Source organism: Nanorana parkeri, unplaced genomic scaffold (genome assembly GCF_000935625.1).
Source record: "Nanorana parkeri isolate BGI_ZX_2015 unplaced genomic scaffold, ASM93562v1 scaffold382, whole genome shotgun sequence".
Lineage (NCBI taxonomy): Eukaryota > Metazoa > Chordata > Amphibia > Anura > Dicroglossidae > Nanorana > Nanorana parkeri.
Window position 1 is genome coordinate 810,522 of NW_017306650.1, and position 19,171 is coordinate 829,692.

Below are 19,171 nucleotides of genomic sequence, written 5' to 3' on the forward strand. Positions count from 1 at the left end.
TTGTATTGTCTTGCTTCAGCAAATCACAGATTCACTTTAAAGTGGTATATAGCTTAAAGTAGATCTAGTAGAGACATACATTTATTTTTTATTATTTACAAAAATTAGAGCACTTTAGATAAGAAACCCACAGATGGTTACCCTCTGGTCTCAGCAAGGATAAGCTTTATAAAACCCTATACTTGTAAAGTCGGTACGGTATGGCAGTCGTCCATCAGTGCATGCAGACAAGAAGTGCCTTTATGTTCAGTAACAAGAACAACCTATGTTCAGTGGCTATCCTCCTCAAACCAGCTGTGCTGTCATTCACATCTAATTTGTTTTATATTTACTTAGATGTGTGTGGGCACATATAGTCTGTCCTTTATGCATACAGTCCGCTTTTCTGTGATAAACTCTTCAATGAAAAGTTATTTCATACAAAAGTTCTCATGCCTATACATGCTTGGCTAATCATACTCCATATACCTCCATTATATCCATAAATTAGGCTCTACATAAAGTATTTGGAGCAGTACACCGTGTTGATGTCAGAACCCTCTTAGTACAGATGATGGTGTGAATGTTGCAGAGTTTGCAAACTGATATTTTAACAAAGAACACCTATCATCTTGTTCTTACCTGTTCAATCCGAATTTGTGAGTTAATGAGCTGGTACACTACAGAGTCCGACAGCCCAATATCTTTCAGCAAAAACAATGTCAGAACTTCATCATCCTTTAAGATTTCTCTGATTCTTATACCACGCCCTAAGTAGAAAAACATTAGTGGTAAGGTTTTATATTAATACAGATGATTAACATTGGAGCTAACAAATTATCTTAAGCCTTCACTTTTAAGATTAAGGCTCTCTAGTTGGTAATGTTTTAGTAAATTAAAGGGAATGGTTATATATTGTTTTATATTTCCTTTATTACTATGCTCAGGACATTTTTTAAATCAGATAAATATTAAATATAGCATTTGAATATTTGTGTTCTCCTTTTGGCCAGCAAAAGGAACTCGTCACCTTTTTTAAAATGTATTTTTCTCATTTTTGATAAAAGAAGACTGATGTTTACAGAGCTCAGTAGCTCAGGCTGTATAAATCACCTTGACGTAAAGGATTATGTCAATAAAAACTGTGCTCTAATGTCAAAATTACACTGAAATTTAGCTCGATTTGTTTCTCAAAATGAATAATCGGGATGATAGTAATAATAATTAGGGTTGCACAGATACCAAGTACAGTACTCGGTACAAGTACTCGGTACAAGTACGGTACATGTACCGATACTTTTGAGCTCCACGACTAGACTAGAGACAAATGCAAAAATTAGGAGGCAGCTGTCATTTGTAAGGATCATACGGAGCTCCGGGGATTTGAACATCTCTGTTTTAATGTATGATTTTGTTTTTATAAATATAAATAAAGGGATGCACAGATACCAGTTTTGCGAGTACGAGTACTGGTACTTGCCGAGTACTTACAAGTACGAGTACTGATACATTTTTGTTTATTGTCATGTGACAGTTTTTCTAAAACAATACAGACTAATGATTTCAGGACAGTGGTGGAGCACCAGAGCCCGGTCGCGGCTGCAACCCCTGCAACCCTGGTAGTTCTCATGAAAATGCCAAGTATCTGCACTGGTACTCAAAAAGTATCTGTGCAACCCTAATAATAATGATACAACTCCAGCCCAAATTTTTTTTATAGTCTTGAATAGAGGTCCGAAGGGTTAGAAGCTCTGTTCAGCACTGTTGATTGCTGTCTATGTTCCCACTAGATAGATTTTAACTTCCTTCCTGTCCCTGTGCCACCAGGACAAGAAATAAGAGTAACAGGTGTCACTATGCTAGGAAAATACAAAACAAAAATACTTGACAGAGATTCTAGCCCCTTTCTCACTCCACTGTACATTTACTGTATATTTCTCATGACTTCTTGTCCCTGTGGTATCCTGTCTTTGGGATAGGAAATGAGGGAAAATCTCCTGCTCAGGAAATACAGACATCAATAAAAACCCAACAGAGCTTCCCACTAGGGATGCACCAAAATTTTCGGCGGAAAATTGTACTTCTGGAAAATTGCCGAAAGTACTTTGAATGGCCACAAAAGCGGCCAAAAATTCAGTGTATCCCTAGCTTCTCTCTTCCCCACTGGGTGCCTTCTGTTTTGCAGGGCCAGTGCCCAGTGGGGAGGACAGAAGCTTTCAGGAGGCTGAGCGGCGGTGATAGAAGTCAGGATGCCGAGTGTGCAGGCGATGACAGCTGTCATCTTACAGGAGGCGGAGCTCTTCTCCATCACCCCCGGCTCCGCCTCCTGTTTCAGGATGGAGAGCGGTGATTGGAGGAGAGCGCTGTGATCTGCCACAGGAGGCGGAGCTCTCCACCCCCACAGCCCCCCTCTCCTCCTGTGGCAGATCACAGCCCAGCCTATTCAGGATGAGAGTGGCTTTATTCTTGCATTGCATGATCGCTAAGTGTTTGTAAATAACTGGACCTAGTGTGCTTACTCTATGTCCTCAATCTCTTTTTCTATTTTAAAAGGGAAATATTAGGGGTCTGTTCAGACCCCTGATATTTCCCTAGAGCCCCCAGCAGTAATGTAAAAAAAACAATATATAAAAAAATAACGTAATTTTTTTTACAAGGTTGAAAAATAAAAACACGTCATTATCGGTTTTCAGGTTTTGGCCTGACAATTTTTTTTATTTTCGGTCTCAAAATTTCATTTCGGTGCATCCCTACTTCCAAACCTTACCTATATAATAAAACATTTAAACCTACCTAATGTATTTTTTAATTTTCATTTTATTACTAACTTAATATTATCTAATCAAGGCATTCAACAATTATCATTGTAAATCTCCTATTAGCTCTTGATCTATGTCACCATAAAGCTTCAGTCTTAGTTTTGACCACCTGGTAATTTGCCTTGTATGGTAAATGAAAATTGGAATTTCCTAATAAAAGCACTTTAAATATGTGAATGTTCCATATACATGTAAAATTTGTCATATAAATGAGGTATGTATACATGTACATGATATACTCTTGGTATAGAGATGTTGTTTTGACAACAGAAGTCGTGTACGGTATAATAGGTTTATGTGATATGTTTAATATATGTGATATGTTTTTAACAATAGCAATTCGTTTTTTAAATGACAACCCATATAGACTCATCATTAAACATTTTCAGTGATTGTAACAGAGAATGCACTATGAAAGCGATTCTGCTTATAGTCTAGAACCCAGCTACAGAACACTAGTTACAATTGTTTGAAATTTTTAGTAGTCTGGTATTTGCACTTCAACGGGATCTTTGAAAGTCCCACTTAACTATGACAGTGATAAACGAGTGAAGCTATATTAGAGTAGCTGGAGGATATACAGACATGTGGGTCTGTGTCTTACATACATTAATCTGAAGTACAGCGTCTACACCTAACTACTTTTATCCTTTGTTTTAAAAGTATGCTGTGCACTTGTAGTTAGCAAAGCTCCTTGGCCTCTAAGTGTTTAGCCTTTCAAATGCCGCCACATTTGCTGAAACACGGAAATTAGCTTCAGCCGTTGCCACAGATTCTGTTTTTAGAGTTATCAAAAGAGTATTTTGGGTACCGTTTCAGTTTAGATTCTTTGGGTTGGTTGCCCCTGGCAGGTGCACATTTGCAATTTTATGTTAGCCAATCATACCAACAGAATAGTATTTGTTCATCCATTTCTAAAGCATTGTGACATTATTTTGCTCTTTCTCAGAACAATTTACGGCACAAAAACGGACTAGAATTATATTGATATAAAGAGCAAGCAACATAAACCTGGACACTAAGGGGTTGATTTATTAAAGGCAAATAGACTGTTCACTTTTTCCCTTAGCTTAGTGACTGTGGTGAAAGTTCACATTGCAAAGAATACCCAATCATGTGCAAGAAAAAAAAATGTTTGCACATGATTGGATGATGGAAGTCAGCTGAGTGAAATACTAATTGACTTAAGTAAATCAATCCCTTTGTGTCTCGGTTTATGTTGCTTGCTCTTTAGATGCATGTAATTCTTTTTTGTTCTGTGAAAGAACAAAAAAATGGCACAATGCTTTAGTAATGGATGAACAAATACTATCCCATTGGCATGATTGGCTAACATAAAATTAAAAATGTGCACCAGCCAAGAACAACCAATCAAATATTTTCTTTGCTTATATTCCAAATAGAAGAATATATTTTTTTTAAATAAGGCTATGAACAGGCTGAGGTTTAATAGTGAAAATATCATGTGGGAGGTTTGCTGTGTGGTGACCACACACTATAGTTGTAAAATTTGACATCTATCTCAGTGTCGCAGGTCACCACCTATGGTCCTAATTAAGGAAACTAGTACAAAGAGAAATATGGTGGCTGACATTTGTGACCTCCTCCTCAAAATGAGAGTTGCCTGGCTGTCTCCGACCTAAATTTTTTCTGAGTTGCTGATCAAGAACATGCATGTAGCAAGCAAAGTCAAAGAAGAGAACTCCTGATTAACACTTGAGATAAAAAAAAACTCTGAAAAGAAGTAGGAAAAGAAAAGTGAGGACAAAAGTCCCAGCAGTAATCCAGTGTAGTCGTTGTAATAGTATGATGAATCAAGATAATTTGAGTAGGTGATATGTGATAAGTAACCAATACTCACATGGGACATCCCATTAGGGATATCAGGCAACAGATAAGAGGCGTGCAGGGAATATTTCTGTCCCCACGCAGAGGTCACACTCAATGCTCATCAGGGTGTGTATTGGATAATCCAAAGCTTTGCCGCTGGAAGGACCAAATGTGTTGTGACAAGAGGGAGAACATGTCCCCCAAAAAGTGGTAGTAGGATAGCAGAGGCACCCAAAGTAAGACCAATGGCATCTAGGTATTTCGCCAATTAGGAGATTTTTATTCCCGATTTACACACTTCCTCTTTTCAGTGACTTAGAATGTATTGATAGGATAAGCAAATACTATCTAAATACAAGTGTCATGTGTATTCTTACTTGTACCTTGCTGTGCTTTGTGTATTTCTTCCGGACCTGTGAAGTAATCCAGGGAAAAACTTTGCCTATGTGCAGGAGCTTCCTGTAATAAATACTGATCACTGCTGCTCTGACTGGTCCTGTCTCCGCCCCTCTTGTAGTTTTCTGCAGGCAGACTGTACTGGGTCGGGCCTGCTGGGTCCCTCCCACAGCTCTGCTCTCGGCACAGGCTATGTACAGCACAGTGATGATGTCACTGCTATTTTTACAAGATAATGTCTATATGTGTACAAGCATTAGGTGAACTCAAGGTGGATTTATATCCTTTATGGTTATTGAGGAACACATTTAGGCCCCGTTCACATTGAGCGATTTATCGCACGGTAATTCCCGCGATATCGCGGCTATTTACCGCGCGATATCGCTCTTCAATGCATCTCAATGGGGCAAAGGGTCCTGCTGTCGCGGGTCGTGTGTTGCTACAGCAGGACCCTTTTTGGAGCGGATTTTGCCGTGATTCCCTTCTTTGCAATGCAAGCATTTGCGCGATATCGCGCAAATCACGCGCCAAACGCGCGATTTGCAAATCGCGCAGTGTGAATGGGGCCTTAAACTACAGTTTTTGTACCCAGACATCAGCGTTTAATACACTTTAAGTTCATTGATGGCACCTTGTGGTGACTGCTCATATATTTTACTTGTATTAAAGTTTAAAATGGCTGACAAGTTTTCTTTAAATAGGCAAGAAATCTCAAATCAGAACTTAGAAATGTACCTGAAACTTTTCCAGGGTTGGTCCGAAGGGTATCCATTAAATTAGACATTGTATACAGTTCCTTCCACATCCTTCCAAGGTGCTGGATTTCTGGCTTCTCTAAAAGGACATCTTGAGCATCTTTATAAGCTCTGGCAAGTCTTAGAAGAAGCAAAGAACAAATGGTTATTTGTAATGGAAAGCGGCTAAACCAGCAAACTGATAAAGCTTCAGAGACCTGCACTGTTCTCAGGAAATACAGTGCAGGTGCTTGGAGATTAGCAGACGCCAATTGGCAGGTAGGGCTGCTGCTAAGGTAGTGTGAGCTAGACTAGCCCATGAATAAAAATAAATAAATACAAACTGAGAATGTTGATTATTTCATGATATGTTCCTCTTTAAAATAATCAGTCAGCTCAAACTACTGGATTTACTAAACTTCTTCAGTGTTACAGAATTTTTAAAGGGAAGCAACAACATATTTTCAGCAAGTACAGTTAAAATTACACATATCAAACTGGATTTTTTAAAATACACATGTGGCTCTCTCACTCCTCTTTTGAAGACCATGGCTGTTTTGAGGATTTGAATTAAATAAGGCCCCCATTGTTCTCAAACTGATAAAGGGCTACACTTCCTTAAATCATTTTGCAGAAGCATACTTCAGGAAAATTTGGGGGAATATTTAGGGCTCCGTCTATGAGTCAAAATGTTGAATGTTGCAGTTGTCACTATGAGTTAAAATGATCTTGACTTTCAACAAGATAACATGCCTGCATTATGGGGCAACTGCTTATACAGTAGTACAGACACCCTTGTACTGTCTTAACAAATAACAAAAGTGATTGGCTTGGAACAATAAGCAAAAGTACTTCCCCCATGAGATTAGTGGGCCAGAGGGGTTGAACGCATCAATCACGGACTGTCCACTGCCTTGTGATCACCTCTTAAGCCAGCCTTAATTGGCCAGATTGTGCAACAATCTGTTATGGAAAACAACACTAGCAGGAGTTGCAGGCTTACCCAAGGTGCACAGTCTAAGCCACAGCTTGATCTTCACTAGAGAAGCCCATAAGGAGTGATGGGCCATTGACCCCCAGTGCCACCTGGGCTACTTTGCTGTGAGCTATCACCAGGTTGCGGTCCTTGGAATCACCCCACCGTGGATTCACATGAACAGAGGGACTACGGTGCAGAGACAGGTTACAAGAAAGCAGGAGGTCAGAGTACGAGGTGACAATGTAAGGCAGGTGAGGTACGAGGTAAGGCAGGTGAGAATGTAGTTGGTGTCCAGGCAAGGGTCCGAGCAGGCAGCAAGCAGAGAGAGCAGTCAGTATCCAGGCTGAAGTTGGCACAAGTTGCAGACAAGAGAGAGGTAGGTATTTGGTCTGTGTTCAGGGCAGGTAGGAGGCAACAAAGTGGGCAGGAAGAGGTAGAGTCAGCAAAGGGGCAGGAGACAATGGGCAAATCAGGAACACCAGGAACTAGCGCACACGGTGGCTGTCAAGAAGACACAGCACCAGCCACCAGAAAGATGCACATGGCAGTGCATGCTAACACACATGCATGCTAACTAAATCATGAATAGGCACGTGACCAGTCATGGCTAAAAAAGAATGAGCTGGCGTGTGTGTTTCACAGTCTGCAAATGGAGAGGATGGACTATGCCCCTGGTTGTATAGTTGTGCATCCTGGAGGTAGAGTAAAAATCACCGCTTCTGCATAGAAACATTCAAGATTTCTGTATCGAAACATACAAACCACCAATGAAGATCTTGATACATTCTCAGATTGTGTCACACTGTTAAATATAATTTATAATGCTTCAAACTTTAGTTTTCATGCTTTCTGTGTAAATCACATTATTAGACCATGTGTATATGGATATGTATGTTGTCATTTAATAGGTATAGGTTATTGAAAAAATGACTAATATATTAGACTATAATTAAGAGAAGACACAATTAAATAATATAAATGCTTTTAATCATTAAAGCATATAGAGGATACAAGCTAGATTGTGCTATACTAATGAAACTGGAGTGGAAGTGTCAAGTCTGACATTGTAATATCTCTCAACCTTTGGTTACATATAAGAACAAGTATTCCCTTGTGCCATGACATGTATGAAACACACAAAATATTTCTAACCTACCAATAGTAACAAAATACTTCCTTAGATTCAATGATTCACCTGAAAGATCAGTAGGCTATTGACAACAATATCTAGACATTTTAATTAAATAATGTGGACTTCAATGGGCGCTGGGCAGCGTTGGAATCCCAGAATAAGATGAGAGGGGGATGTATCCTCAATACAGGTCATGATAAAGAGTATCAAGTGTCCACCATAGATTACTTAATGGCATTGCTTATCTGTTACAATATTTTGCTATCAAGTATGTTAGTTAAATGTATTCATATGTATATAGGCTACAGGATGCTCTGGGAAAAAAGAAAAAACATAGAAAGCTGGCAGTGACTAGGACTATATTAGACACCACAACACCTATTTTCTTATCACACGTGTCACATATCCTGTAGCGGGCAGCTAGTGCTAACAATGAGGTTTTTGTTTTCCCAGTACTAAAAGGGGATTTAACCACCTCTGCTTGCTGTCTGCAGTTTTTTCACCTGTCTACTGTTTTCAAGTCTAAGGTCTGTGTCCTGTCACTTGGTGACCCCATGACCGCACAGACATTATTAGGATTTTTTCTTTTTTTCCCCCTGAGTTACATCTTGAATATAATTTGGATCTTGTTCATATACTGGTAAAATAGCACAGCATACCTATGTATATGTATTACAAAAAGTAAAAGGTTCCCCCGGGAATTCGGAATAGTTATCAATCAGAAAAGCAACAGGTAACAATTGTTTATGTTATCCAAAATCATCAACATCTGGTCCTTTATAAGGACCACTTATGAGACTGTGTAGCATTCAACAAAATACTCTATGATGTTGAGACTTACATACCAATATCCATAGCATGCTCATCGAAACTCCTTGACACAGGTCCTTCAAAAATAGTGCTCCAGGGTTTTTGAGTATTTTACAGTGTGGTCTAGAGTCTCCATGCAACAAGATTAGAAAAACCCATACATGTGCAGATTAGGCCAACCAAGACTTTTACTTGGTGGCAGGTGACTGATCTGCAATGTATCTGGCAAATCTGTCATGGGAAACCTAAACAAATGCCAAATTTCTATATAATTTGGGGGCAATTGTAATTGTTGACTCAACCCTATGAAGTATGACCCTTTCACCACCAGAATGTTGTCCAAGCAAATACATTTTGAGTATGAAGGCAATGGGGGAATCCATATGTAGCAATAAGGTCTGAAAGTAACTTTTATTGTGATTACTATTCACACATGAGGGCCCCATAAAGTACTTCTGTCATGAGAAAACTATGAAGACTTCCATTGCTGGTTTCCTTTTGAACTGCTAATCAACTGTCTGTGCCTGGCTTTAATATCGCTGATTCCCCAACTAGGAACAGGATTAAATAAGATCCATACATATGCAGCTTAGGTCAACTAAGACTTCTACTTGGAGGCAGGTGACCCACTCTGCAACATATCTAGTCAAATTTAGCATGGGGAACCTAAGTAAGTATCAAATGTCTATATAATTTGGGGGACAACCTTTAACCACCAGAATGTTATCCAAACAAATACATTTTGGGTGGAAAGGTAACAGGGGAATGCGTTTGTGGCAATAAGGTCTCAATGGAACCCTTTTTGTGATTATTTTTCTCATATGAGGGCCCCGTAATGTACTTCTGTCATGAGAAAATATGAAGACTTCCATTGTTGGTCTCCGTTAAAAAATGCTAATCAACTGTTTTTGGCTGGCTTTAATAATGGTGATTCCCCAACCAGGAACAAGATTACATAAGATCCATACATTTGCAGATCAGGCCAACCAAGATTTCTACTTGGCGATTCATTCTGCAACGTATCTGGTCAAACCTGGCAACCTAAGCACAGTATATCATGCTGAATCAAAGCTATGAAATAGAAACCTTTCGTCTCCAGAATGTTATCAAAGCAAATATATTTTGGGTAGGAAGGTGAAGGGGAAATTCATATATAGCAATAAGGTCCCAAAGGAACCCTCCTTGTGCTTATTATTATCCTGTCATAAGAAAAATATGAAGGCTTTACTTTTGAAAATGCTAATCGACCATCTGTGGCTAGCTTTAATCCCTCTGGTTCCCCAACCAAGAACAAACATGCAGCAAGCAAAAGCTGGAACAAAATAAAAATTATTTATCTCTTTTCCAGATCAGTGATGCCAAAGCACTAGTATGACAGCCAGACATCTAGCATTTTCAGTAGAAAAGGCAAGCAATGGCAGGCTTCATATTTTTTGGAGTACACAAGCTAGCAGGGAGCAAAGCATTTGCTTGTTAACAAGACACGTACATAGAGATAGGCACATTACTGCCTTTTTCTTTCTGGGAAATAAATGAACCCTTGTTACTGAATTTCGTATTTCTTTCTCGAAAGACTAAACACAGGTGCCTTCTGAAAATTCCCCTTCCCCCATACCCCTGCCACACATTTTTCTATGGTATTTACCATGCCTTGTAATGTATTTCAAAGAATGCAGGAGAATGTTTCACCTGCGGATGAACTTTTTGCTTGACGTGAAAACGTATAGCTAAGTATGAAGAATCACCAACAAATGCCATGTCTCATGAAGATATCAGTAGAATGTAAATAAATTGCCATCAAGGCTAATCGCTTAATACAGGCATGACTGCTTACATGGAATTGTTGTAGTTTGAAACCATGCCAGGCAACTCTCCACGTGTAGGGCTTCGAAAACAAGGGTTATTGGTATTGCAGAAAATTCCTTGTAACCATGGCAACATCCCTGCCGAGGGCATCGCCTTGTTTGGAAAATGGCCTGTGTAAATGGATAAATAATGGGAGGAAAAGAATTAAAATTGAGCTTTGTTTCTAAAACAGCACTTGTCAAAACATCAGAAGTCTATGTGCTACATTCCAAAAGGGTTGCCTGTGAAGTGTTTTCTTTTCCCCTTCTTTCTTACTTGTGTCTGGATTTTATCTGTTAGAAGGTATGCATGTATTAAACCCATGCCGTCAAGGGGCAAATCATAATGCTCTATTCTCTGCAATGACTGGTGGAAACTTTCCTACTACTGATAAGAAAATAGTATGTTAAACAAATATAAATAATTGTCTTCTTAATGCTGAAAAGGTAACTGCAGGCCAGTAGAGTTACAATACAGTCATTCTTTACAATAAATCAAGTCATAAAATATACCTTCTGGAATATGTTATCTGCTATCTAACAATACAAAGCTGTCTGACTATACATGGCCATAGCAGGTAAATGCCATTTTGCAATCTTTTGCAGATGAAAGGTGGGCATGTGTATTTCTGCTACACAAGAACGAATTTGTATGCAATAAACAAAATAAATAAAACTGATTAGCTTTATATTAGGGTGGGCTTAAAATAACTAAAAAGCTCTCCAATAAACCAGTGAATATCACAGTAAAGCTGTTTTAGAGCAGAAGGTATTCACATGTATCTTTCTATCTCATATCCCAAAAATAAGGGGATTATTCTTCATGTTGGCATAGTAGAGAAAGCCATGCAAATCATTCCTTGAAGCCATTGTGCCACCAGGGTATTCTGAACTGCTGGTTGAGGCATGGGAATACCTTTTGTTATAAGAAGGTTATACTGTGCTACACACTGGTTCAGTGGAGGGCTTACTGGTTTTCATTGGCCCACCTGAACATAACCTATGGGGTTACAGTTTGTAAAAGGTAACTACTGTAATCCCTTCTCATTCGAAGCCTTTTTTGCACTCCAATAGGCTTATATGGGAATGCAAAACCTGTTTGAAGCAAACAAAAGCCTGTTGACACAGACCTTTAATATTCTTGCGCTATGTCTGTGTTATATTTTATTGTTTATTGTCTGTTGGATTTTTTGTGTTCTCTGTTACATATTGTAATGTATTCTTACTTACCCATGTCCTACAGGACCTATAGTCGCTGACACTGTTGTAACTCTGCGATTAAGCCTGCTTTGTATGCTTATATTATTGAAAATTCTTCAATAAAAATTACTTGCTTAAAACAAAAAAAAATCATTTTCCTTTACCTTTCTATCCCCTGAGAGCTGTACTTATGTTAAATTAGTCATTTGTCTTAAAATACATTTAGGCTTAGGTTTAAGTATATGTGTGGGATTGATATATTTAAGATGCATATGCCATCAGTTTGTATGCTTTTATCATATGTTTGCCATTTATTTATCACACATTTACACGTGTTACTGTATGATTTCTATCCCATTACATTGCCTTGAATGGAGGAATAAAATCATGGCACAAACTGACCTTTCAGGCCCATGTACACTAGTCTTGGAAATGTGTGGAGATCTCTGGGAGTTTGGGTCAAATACTCTCTTTTAAGGTTGATGCATGCTTATCCATCATCTTTATATTAACCATAGAGACCACGGATTCTTTAAATGTTAGTGTACACAGAGTCTTGACATTAGTTAAAGGAATCCTTTAATGACAGATATATGTGCACTACCATTGCTGACTTCCTGAAAATGCTTATTGCCTGACTGTCTCTGGCTTTAGTAATAACCCACAACAAGCATGAACAAGCTCTGCCATGTAAACTTGTTTCAAATTAGTTTCTGAAGTTATTGGATCAGCATGACAGCCAGGCTACTTGCATTTCAGAAGGAGCTTATATTCCTCCCCCAGTATAGAGAGTTCCCCGCCAGTATAGAGAGAGATGACAGTTCTTCCTATTCATTCACTTACATTGTGTATATAAAAACATAATACTTACATTCATGTTGGCCATAGAGTGGATTTGCATTTCTTAGCCACACCAGGACAAGGATTAGTGACAAAGGCCAGAAAAGTTCCACAAAAAAGCGAAGCTGGTCACATAAATGATTAAAAAATCAAATGAATATTATATTCAATAAAAAAAAAAGTTAAAATGCAAACAATGGCTATAGCTACAAACAAAGTACATTGTAAATAAATGATAGAAACAGTGGAGCAGTTATAAAAGCTTAATGAATATTTTGGCTGGAACTTCACAATGAGCAGCATTAGACATGAAGACATGCTCAGGTGCCCTGAAAGTAATTACACTAAAGCTGCCCATACACCTTACAACCATCGCACGACTTTCGTTGTGCGATGGTTGTAAGGTCATTAAAATTTCGTATGACCTGCCCATCTTGGACAGGCAGATCGTACTTGCGATCATCGCAAGCCCTCCCCACTGAGGGGAGGGCTTGCCGATGATTGCAATGCTGAGCGGGCAGTGTGCGCCTGCGCACACCGTCACGTGCGGCTTTCGTCTTGCGATTGCTCTACCAACCCGCCGAAAATCGTACGATTTTTTCTAGGGTTTTCTAGCATGCTTGTAAGAGGAAAGTCATGTGACCGCACAGTAAATGCGGTCCCACGCTGCCCATACACCTGCCGATAATCGTACGATCGCGGGAACACCTGCGATTATCGTACGATAATCATTAGGTGTATGGGCACGTTTAAGCAAATATAAAGTAACATTAGTTTCACATGAGACAATTGGCATGGCATGACACACATGGACCTTGTCTGTCTGCAGTGAATAATGGCTACTATAGGCTGAGGAACGTGTATGGTATATGACATGTCTGGCACTTCACTTTCTCACCTCATCTTGATCTTGGAAATATAATGCCATCATTATTTTTAAAAATGAACTTGTCGAAAGGGTGTTTGCCCAAAGCACCCAGCCATCATCTATCTTCCATTATTCTTGTGCATTTTTAAAATATTTCTAATATATTTAATATGAGGGTTTCAGAGAGGATTACTGTGATGGTTACAGGATTAGTATAGGGGTTATTGTGTCAAAGGCAGTGTGAGGGTTAGGGTCATGTCAGGCTAGCAATCTACTAGTGGAGTTAGTGTAAGGGATTGGGCCATGTCAGGCTAGCAATTTACCAGTGGGGTTAGTGTGAGGCTATGTGCCATGTCAGGCTAGCAATCTACCAGTGTGGTATTTTGAGGCTTAGGGTCATGTCAGGCTAGCAGTAAACCAGTGACAGGATTACTATGAGGAGCAGAGTAAAAAGTTCCCTGGTTCTACGTGTCCCTCCCTTCATGGCTGGATGGGCGAGCTGTCACTGACATACTGCAGCAAAGGCTCACTCATCTGGCCAGCGAGGAATAGAACCAGATGAGTATTTATTCTGCTTTACATTAGTAATCCTGTCTCTGGCTAAGTGTGAGGTTTGGGTCACAGGAAGGTTTAGTGTGCCGTTTAGAGTGACTATGTCATAAGAAATGAATGGGGCAGCCCTTAAAGCCTCCTTCTAAAAAAGACCTGGTTGTTAGCAATTCTGTCTTGCAGCACTGAAATCCTCAGTTCAAATACCGCTGAGGACACTATCTGCATGGAGTCTGCATGTTCTCCCTGTGCTTGTGTAGGTTTCCTACAGGTACTCTGGTTTCTTCCCAAACTCCAAAGGCATTGGGGTAGGTTAATTGTCTCCTGTCAAAATTGCCATAGTATGTGAGATGGGAACCTCTCCTTGAGGAGAGGGACTGATGTGAATGTGTAGTATATAAAGCTCTGCATAAATTGTTGCCACTATATAAATTCCAATAATAAATGGATGCCTGGCTGTGTCTGACTTCATGATGTTTCAGTCATAGCCCTGGAACAAGCATGCTTTAAATGACTGTCAGAACAACTTATCTCTGTACTTGTTCCAGGTCACTGACTCACACAGCCTTGAATTCAAAGTATCAGTATGACAGTCTGAGAACTAACATTCCTACAGGAGAGTTCCATAATGGCAGCCTTCAATAATCTCTTATGACAGTGTCACTTTAATGAAGGTTGTATAGGGGGATAGTGTGAGGGATACAGGAAGGGTTCTCTGCACATGGCGCTTTGTGGCAAAGCCACCAGGCTTCTACAGCTGAAACCAAATGCACTGCAAGCATAAACTGGCAGGTGACTCTTTATGTATGGAGTAGAAATGGTCTCAAGCTTGGGTTCTACAGTGACAGATTAGTACAACTTCTGCTTCTGGTATTGTACTGTCAAAGCAATACACAAATGTTTAACATTATATATAAGCAAAACAGGCAACCATAACCATACAGGGCATCCATAACCACACTACTCAAGTCTACTATGGATAGTACTTTGCATATTCTCATTCCTATTGATTAAGCAAACACATGTTTGACTAGTGAAAGAAAATATAACAGAATACAAGAGCAGAATTATGTTTTTTAACACAGTATCCTTATTTGGAAGGCCCACCTAAAGCTGGCCATGCACAGGTTGAATTTCCTACTCACTCAAAATTAGAGCTGCAGATGACCTTGTTAACACCCCTTTGCTCAACAAAAGTTATTTTTTTAATTAACTTCAGTTGAAGAAGCCAGTCCAAACATTTCTGGATAGGCAGTGCCTGCATCCAAGCAGATGGAGGCACTGTCCAGGTATTCAGCGGTCACTGGAGCTGCCGCTGCTTAACACCATAGCCTAGTTGGGGGATTCCTTCACCCACACTGTTTAGCATAAATGGAGGAATCTGTTGTTTTTTTCATACGGAAAAGAATTATTAGTGTATGACCAGTCTAATGCTGGTCACAGACAGCCCAGTAATTACGGACAATGGTCTTGATTTTGGGCGTTGTTTGTAATTATAGGGGCCTTTCAACCTTTAAGAGGGTGATAACAAAATATGGTGCTCATTGGGAAATCTAGCTCTGAGCAGATGCAAAGTACCACTTATGCATCGCTATAAAAGATTAGATACATTTTATATCTTACTTTCCAATCTTTTTCATATACTCAATTACATAGCAACATAAGTGCACTTTTTATCTTGGTAATTACTAAAAATATTGCATAAAAAATATTTGTTCCAGCATATACTGAATACCTTTTGACGTTTCCGGAGTGTCCAGTTCTTCCACAGCAGTAGTTTTAGCTTGGCACTGAACTTCATCATTCTGCAGCTAGACCGCCTGCACACTGCAAATTAACAATAGGCAGTTATAATGCAAAGTGGAGAGATTTATATTGACCTCTTTCTCTCTATATTTTGATAATAATCCAATCATCACCCTGTACATATTATATTAATTCAAGGCAAAAGATGAAAGATCCAACCTACAGCTATTTCATCCTGCTATCTGGGGCTGCAATTTTTAATAATGACAAGGGTGATTTCTGGTCGTATTACTATTTTCTGAATGAACAGGACATGACAATTTTTGAGGCAGTTTAAGCAGATGTAAATGCAAAGTTGTAAAATTCCAAGTTCTCAAATGTACCGCACTTTCCCAAAGGCACACATTCTTATATATGCCAATAACTCATCAAATTCTTAGATTTCCTGGTCTGGTTTCCATTAGTCAGCTTTCCCTGCAGCGTCTCTTCCCTCTCTGATGCCACAATACATGTGTTATTATTTCATAGCGAGATTCCCCATTCATTTGTTATTCTGCATTATGGAGAATCCAACCATTTGGCTTTCGAATGAATATTGCACAAGGACGGAATTGTAGATGTAAACCCAATCACTAAAATCTAATACAAAGATCTAATACAGTTTTTTCCTCCATCTTGCGATGGAGGAAAAATTTTTACTTACCGGACCCAAGTTAGGTCAATAAGGAGGTGAGATATAGGCAGACATGTGTCTTTATATCAGGTTACCCCTAAACTGTCGCGATCAGGTTCTCTAAAACAGATATCTGTTTTGCTTTGTTTTGTTTTCCAGACCTGGACGTCCCTTTAGATCTGGCTGCTCACTGAATATCATCGGGCTTCCGATCAGATCTGCCTGAAAAACATACAGGCGAGCCTGATGTGATCACCCATCTGAAAGGGGCCTTAGGGTTTACACCTGCTATGCATCACTCTTGGGGATATCTACCCCCTGGAGCTCCTGAAAGATGTAGGACGCCAGTCTGTGATATTTGCCAATTAACCAACAGCCATGCAAATCTGATATACAAGTTTTACATAGAAATGACTTACATATACATACTGTATACATGCCTATATGTGAAATTAACTCTTTTCTTTCTTGCTCTTAAACTGGCCACACATGTTACAATCTTACTGTACAGGTTTGTACAAATTCTGTAAAATTTGCATTAGCGTTACCAACGTCTATTTAGTGCAAGGGCCTACCTAAACTATCCATTCAGTTTATATCTAGTAAGGTAGGCCCTCACACTACATAGTTTCTGGTAAATCATAAAGTGACACTATAACCTACTTATTCAGGACAAAGTGGCTCTCAATCCTGATAGCCCATCCCAAGCAAAGTATACTCACCCATCTACGCTTCCTTACCACCCTGCTAATAGAGGAGACTACCTGACTAACCTCCAGTTTTGGAGCTTATCCAGCAGAATAATGACTGTGTTCCTTCTCCCCTCCCTCGTATGAGCCCGGTAATTGGCTCGATAACTGTCATATCACGGAGGTCACATCATCCTCCATACCCTGTTCCATCAAAGAGTAAGGCCTCCAATAAAGCGGGGTGGTGGTCATGAAGCGGGGATGGGTATGTATATGTTGATGTGGGGTTGCCCTGAAAGGGAAAAGTAACAATATCTCTTGAGCCCTGGTTCACACCTAGCCAGCACCGTTTTTGCGCGTTTGTACGCACGTTAGCAGCATGCGGTTATTTGCGCGTTGTGCACATTTGTATGCGTGTTTTAACGCGCATACATGAAGACGCGCGTTTTGATTGGCAGCTCATAAACCATTGTGGGCATATAAACGCGCAAAAACGCTCACTAAAATGTGCAACATGCTTCTGTTGCACGTTTTTGGGCATTTCCAATGAAGTCTATGGGAGAAAAAGTGCTTTTAACTGCCCAAAGAAGCTCCTGTATCTTTTCAGGCGTCTGGCGTTTTCCTGTTTGGTGTTTTTCTGCTCAGGTGTGAACTAGGGATTTCTAGGGTTGGGCAGTTAAAAGCGCTTTTTTGAACTGCTCAAAAACGCCTAGGTGTGAACCAGGGCTGAAGGAAATTTAATTTGTTGGTCAATATCTACATACAGAATATATTCTTCTCTTACAGTTTTCTATCCTTGATCATTCAGTTCATATGTATTTTTGAAGTGTTCCATTAAAGCTAAACTGTGGTAAACCTTGTGTTTTCCAGCAGTCTTATGAAAAACTAAATCCATTCCCACTTTATTCGAAAAAAGCAGACCAGTAAAGCTCAGTTCACTTTATCTGTTGTCAAGAGCATACTTGAACTCTGTGTTTGGAGAAGCTCTGGTCTCTCTACAGTGCAATAAATCACATAATGCTTTTACATGCAGTGGAGTGAAACAGAATATTGGAATTTGTCAATATAATAAAACTTTCCAGTGTCGGCCTCACACACTTCCTGAGCAAATTATACCAAGCACATGCCTTAGAATGCTGTTTGGGCAAACTATGGAGCATTATGTATTCTCATAATATTTTACTGCTTCGGGTAATAGCAATTTTATTTATTATATGCACCAATTATAGCTGAACGCCAAGCAAGCAGCTAAACACACAGATGTAATATAGAAGATGTTTTACTTGTCAAGGGATTTGTATTTCTTTTCATTCAGTCCTGGGCAGAGGAGTACCCAGGCTAGGTGTCAACCGGAGCGGCCGCTGGGTGTCACCCACTGGGACATCATGCACAGTTAACTGTCGGCAGCCATTTCTTTGGTGGATGCCTACAGAGAGAGGAGGGTGCGTTCATCCAGCGGGATAAGGTATGCCACTGGGTCCCCTTCTCTCTCGTGCAGCTATCGGGCTCTCGGTCCATGACTGAGTGCCCGACTTTTCAGAGGGGGTGAGACCAAAATGACGGTCAGGCATTTTGGTGTCACACCCTCTGATAATGTCACCCAGTGAAGGTGTACCCCCCTTGTGACGCCACTGGTCGTGGGCTTTACATAGCACAACTAGACAGATGACCCCACTTTCTCTGTTACCGTTAAGGAATACAGATAGTGGAGTCCTCTCTCTACCCCTAATCTGTGACAGGATAGTGAAGAAGCAGCAGTAAACTGAGAAGATCATCTCTCTGCTCTCTCCTCATATCAGCATATTTGCATGCAGCAAACCTGGCTGGTTCCCAGTTCTGCCTCACCTTCTCCCAATCTGAATGCTGCTTCCCAAGGGATTCTAAGAGGCTGATATCAAGCCGAATTTAGGTATTTGCACTTACTGCATTAACACATAATTTGTGTCACAGGACGTATGCTGTACATATTTGCACATTATGACACAATTACCTTTTAAAGTGCCACCTCCAGCGCTGCGACTTACATGAACTCCCGCGTTGTTTCAAGGCAAAAAGCTAGCGCTTCTATCTTCTCCCCTTCTTC

General features: G+C 39.8%; 1 protein-coding gene across 1 annotated transcript in view; it reads right to left on the minus strand.

Moving 5' to 3' along the window:
- Positions 1–15,781, minus strand: part of ABCA4 (ATP binding cassette subfamily A member 4) — a 154,376-nt gene extending 138,595 nt beyond the window's left edge. Inside the window, exons 1-5 of the mRNA XM_018559208.1 lie at positions 15,716–15,781; positions 12,595–12,688; positions 10,514–10,655; positions 5,760–5,899; positions 622–749 (exon numbers count right to left, since the gene is read on the minus strand). Of these exons, the coding sequence (XP_018414710.1) occupies positions 622–749; positions 5,760–5,899; positions 10,514–10,655; positions 12,595–12,688; positions 15,716–15,781 (570 nt within the window). The remainder of the gene's footprint in view (positions 1–621; positions 750–5,759; positions 5,900–10,513; positions 10,656–12,594; positions 12,689–15,715) is intronic.
- Between the last annotated feature and the right edge of the window lie 3,390 nt (positions 15,782–19,171).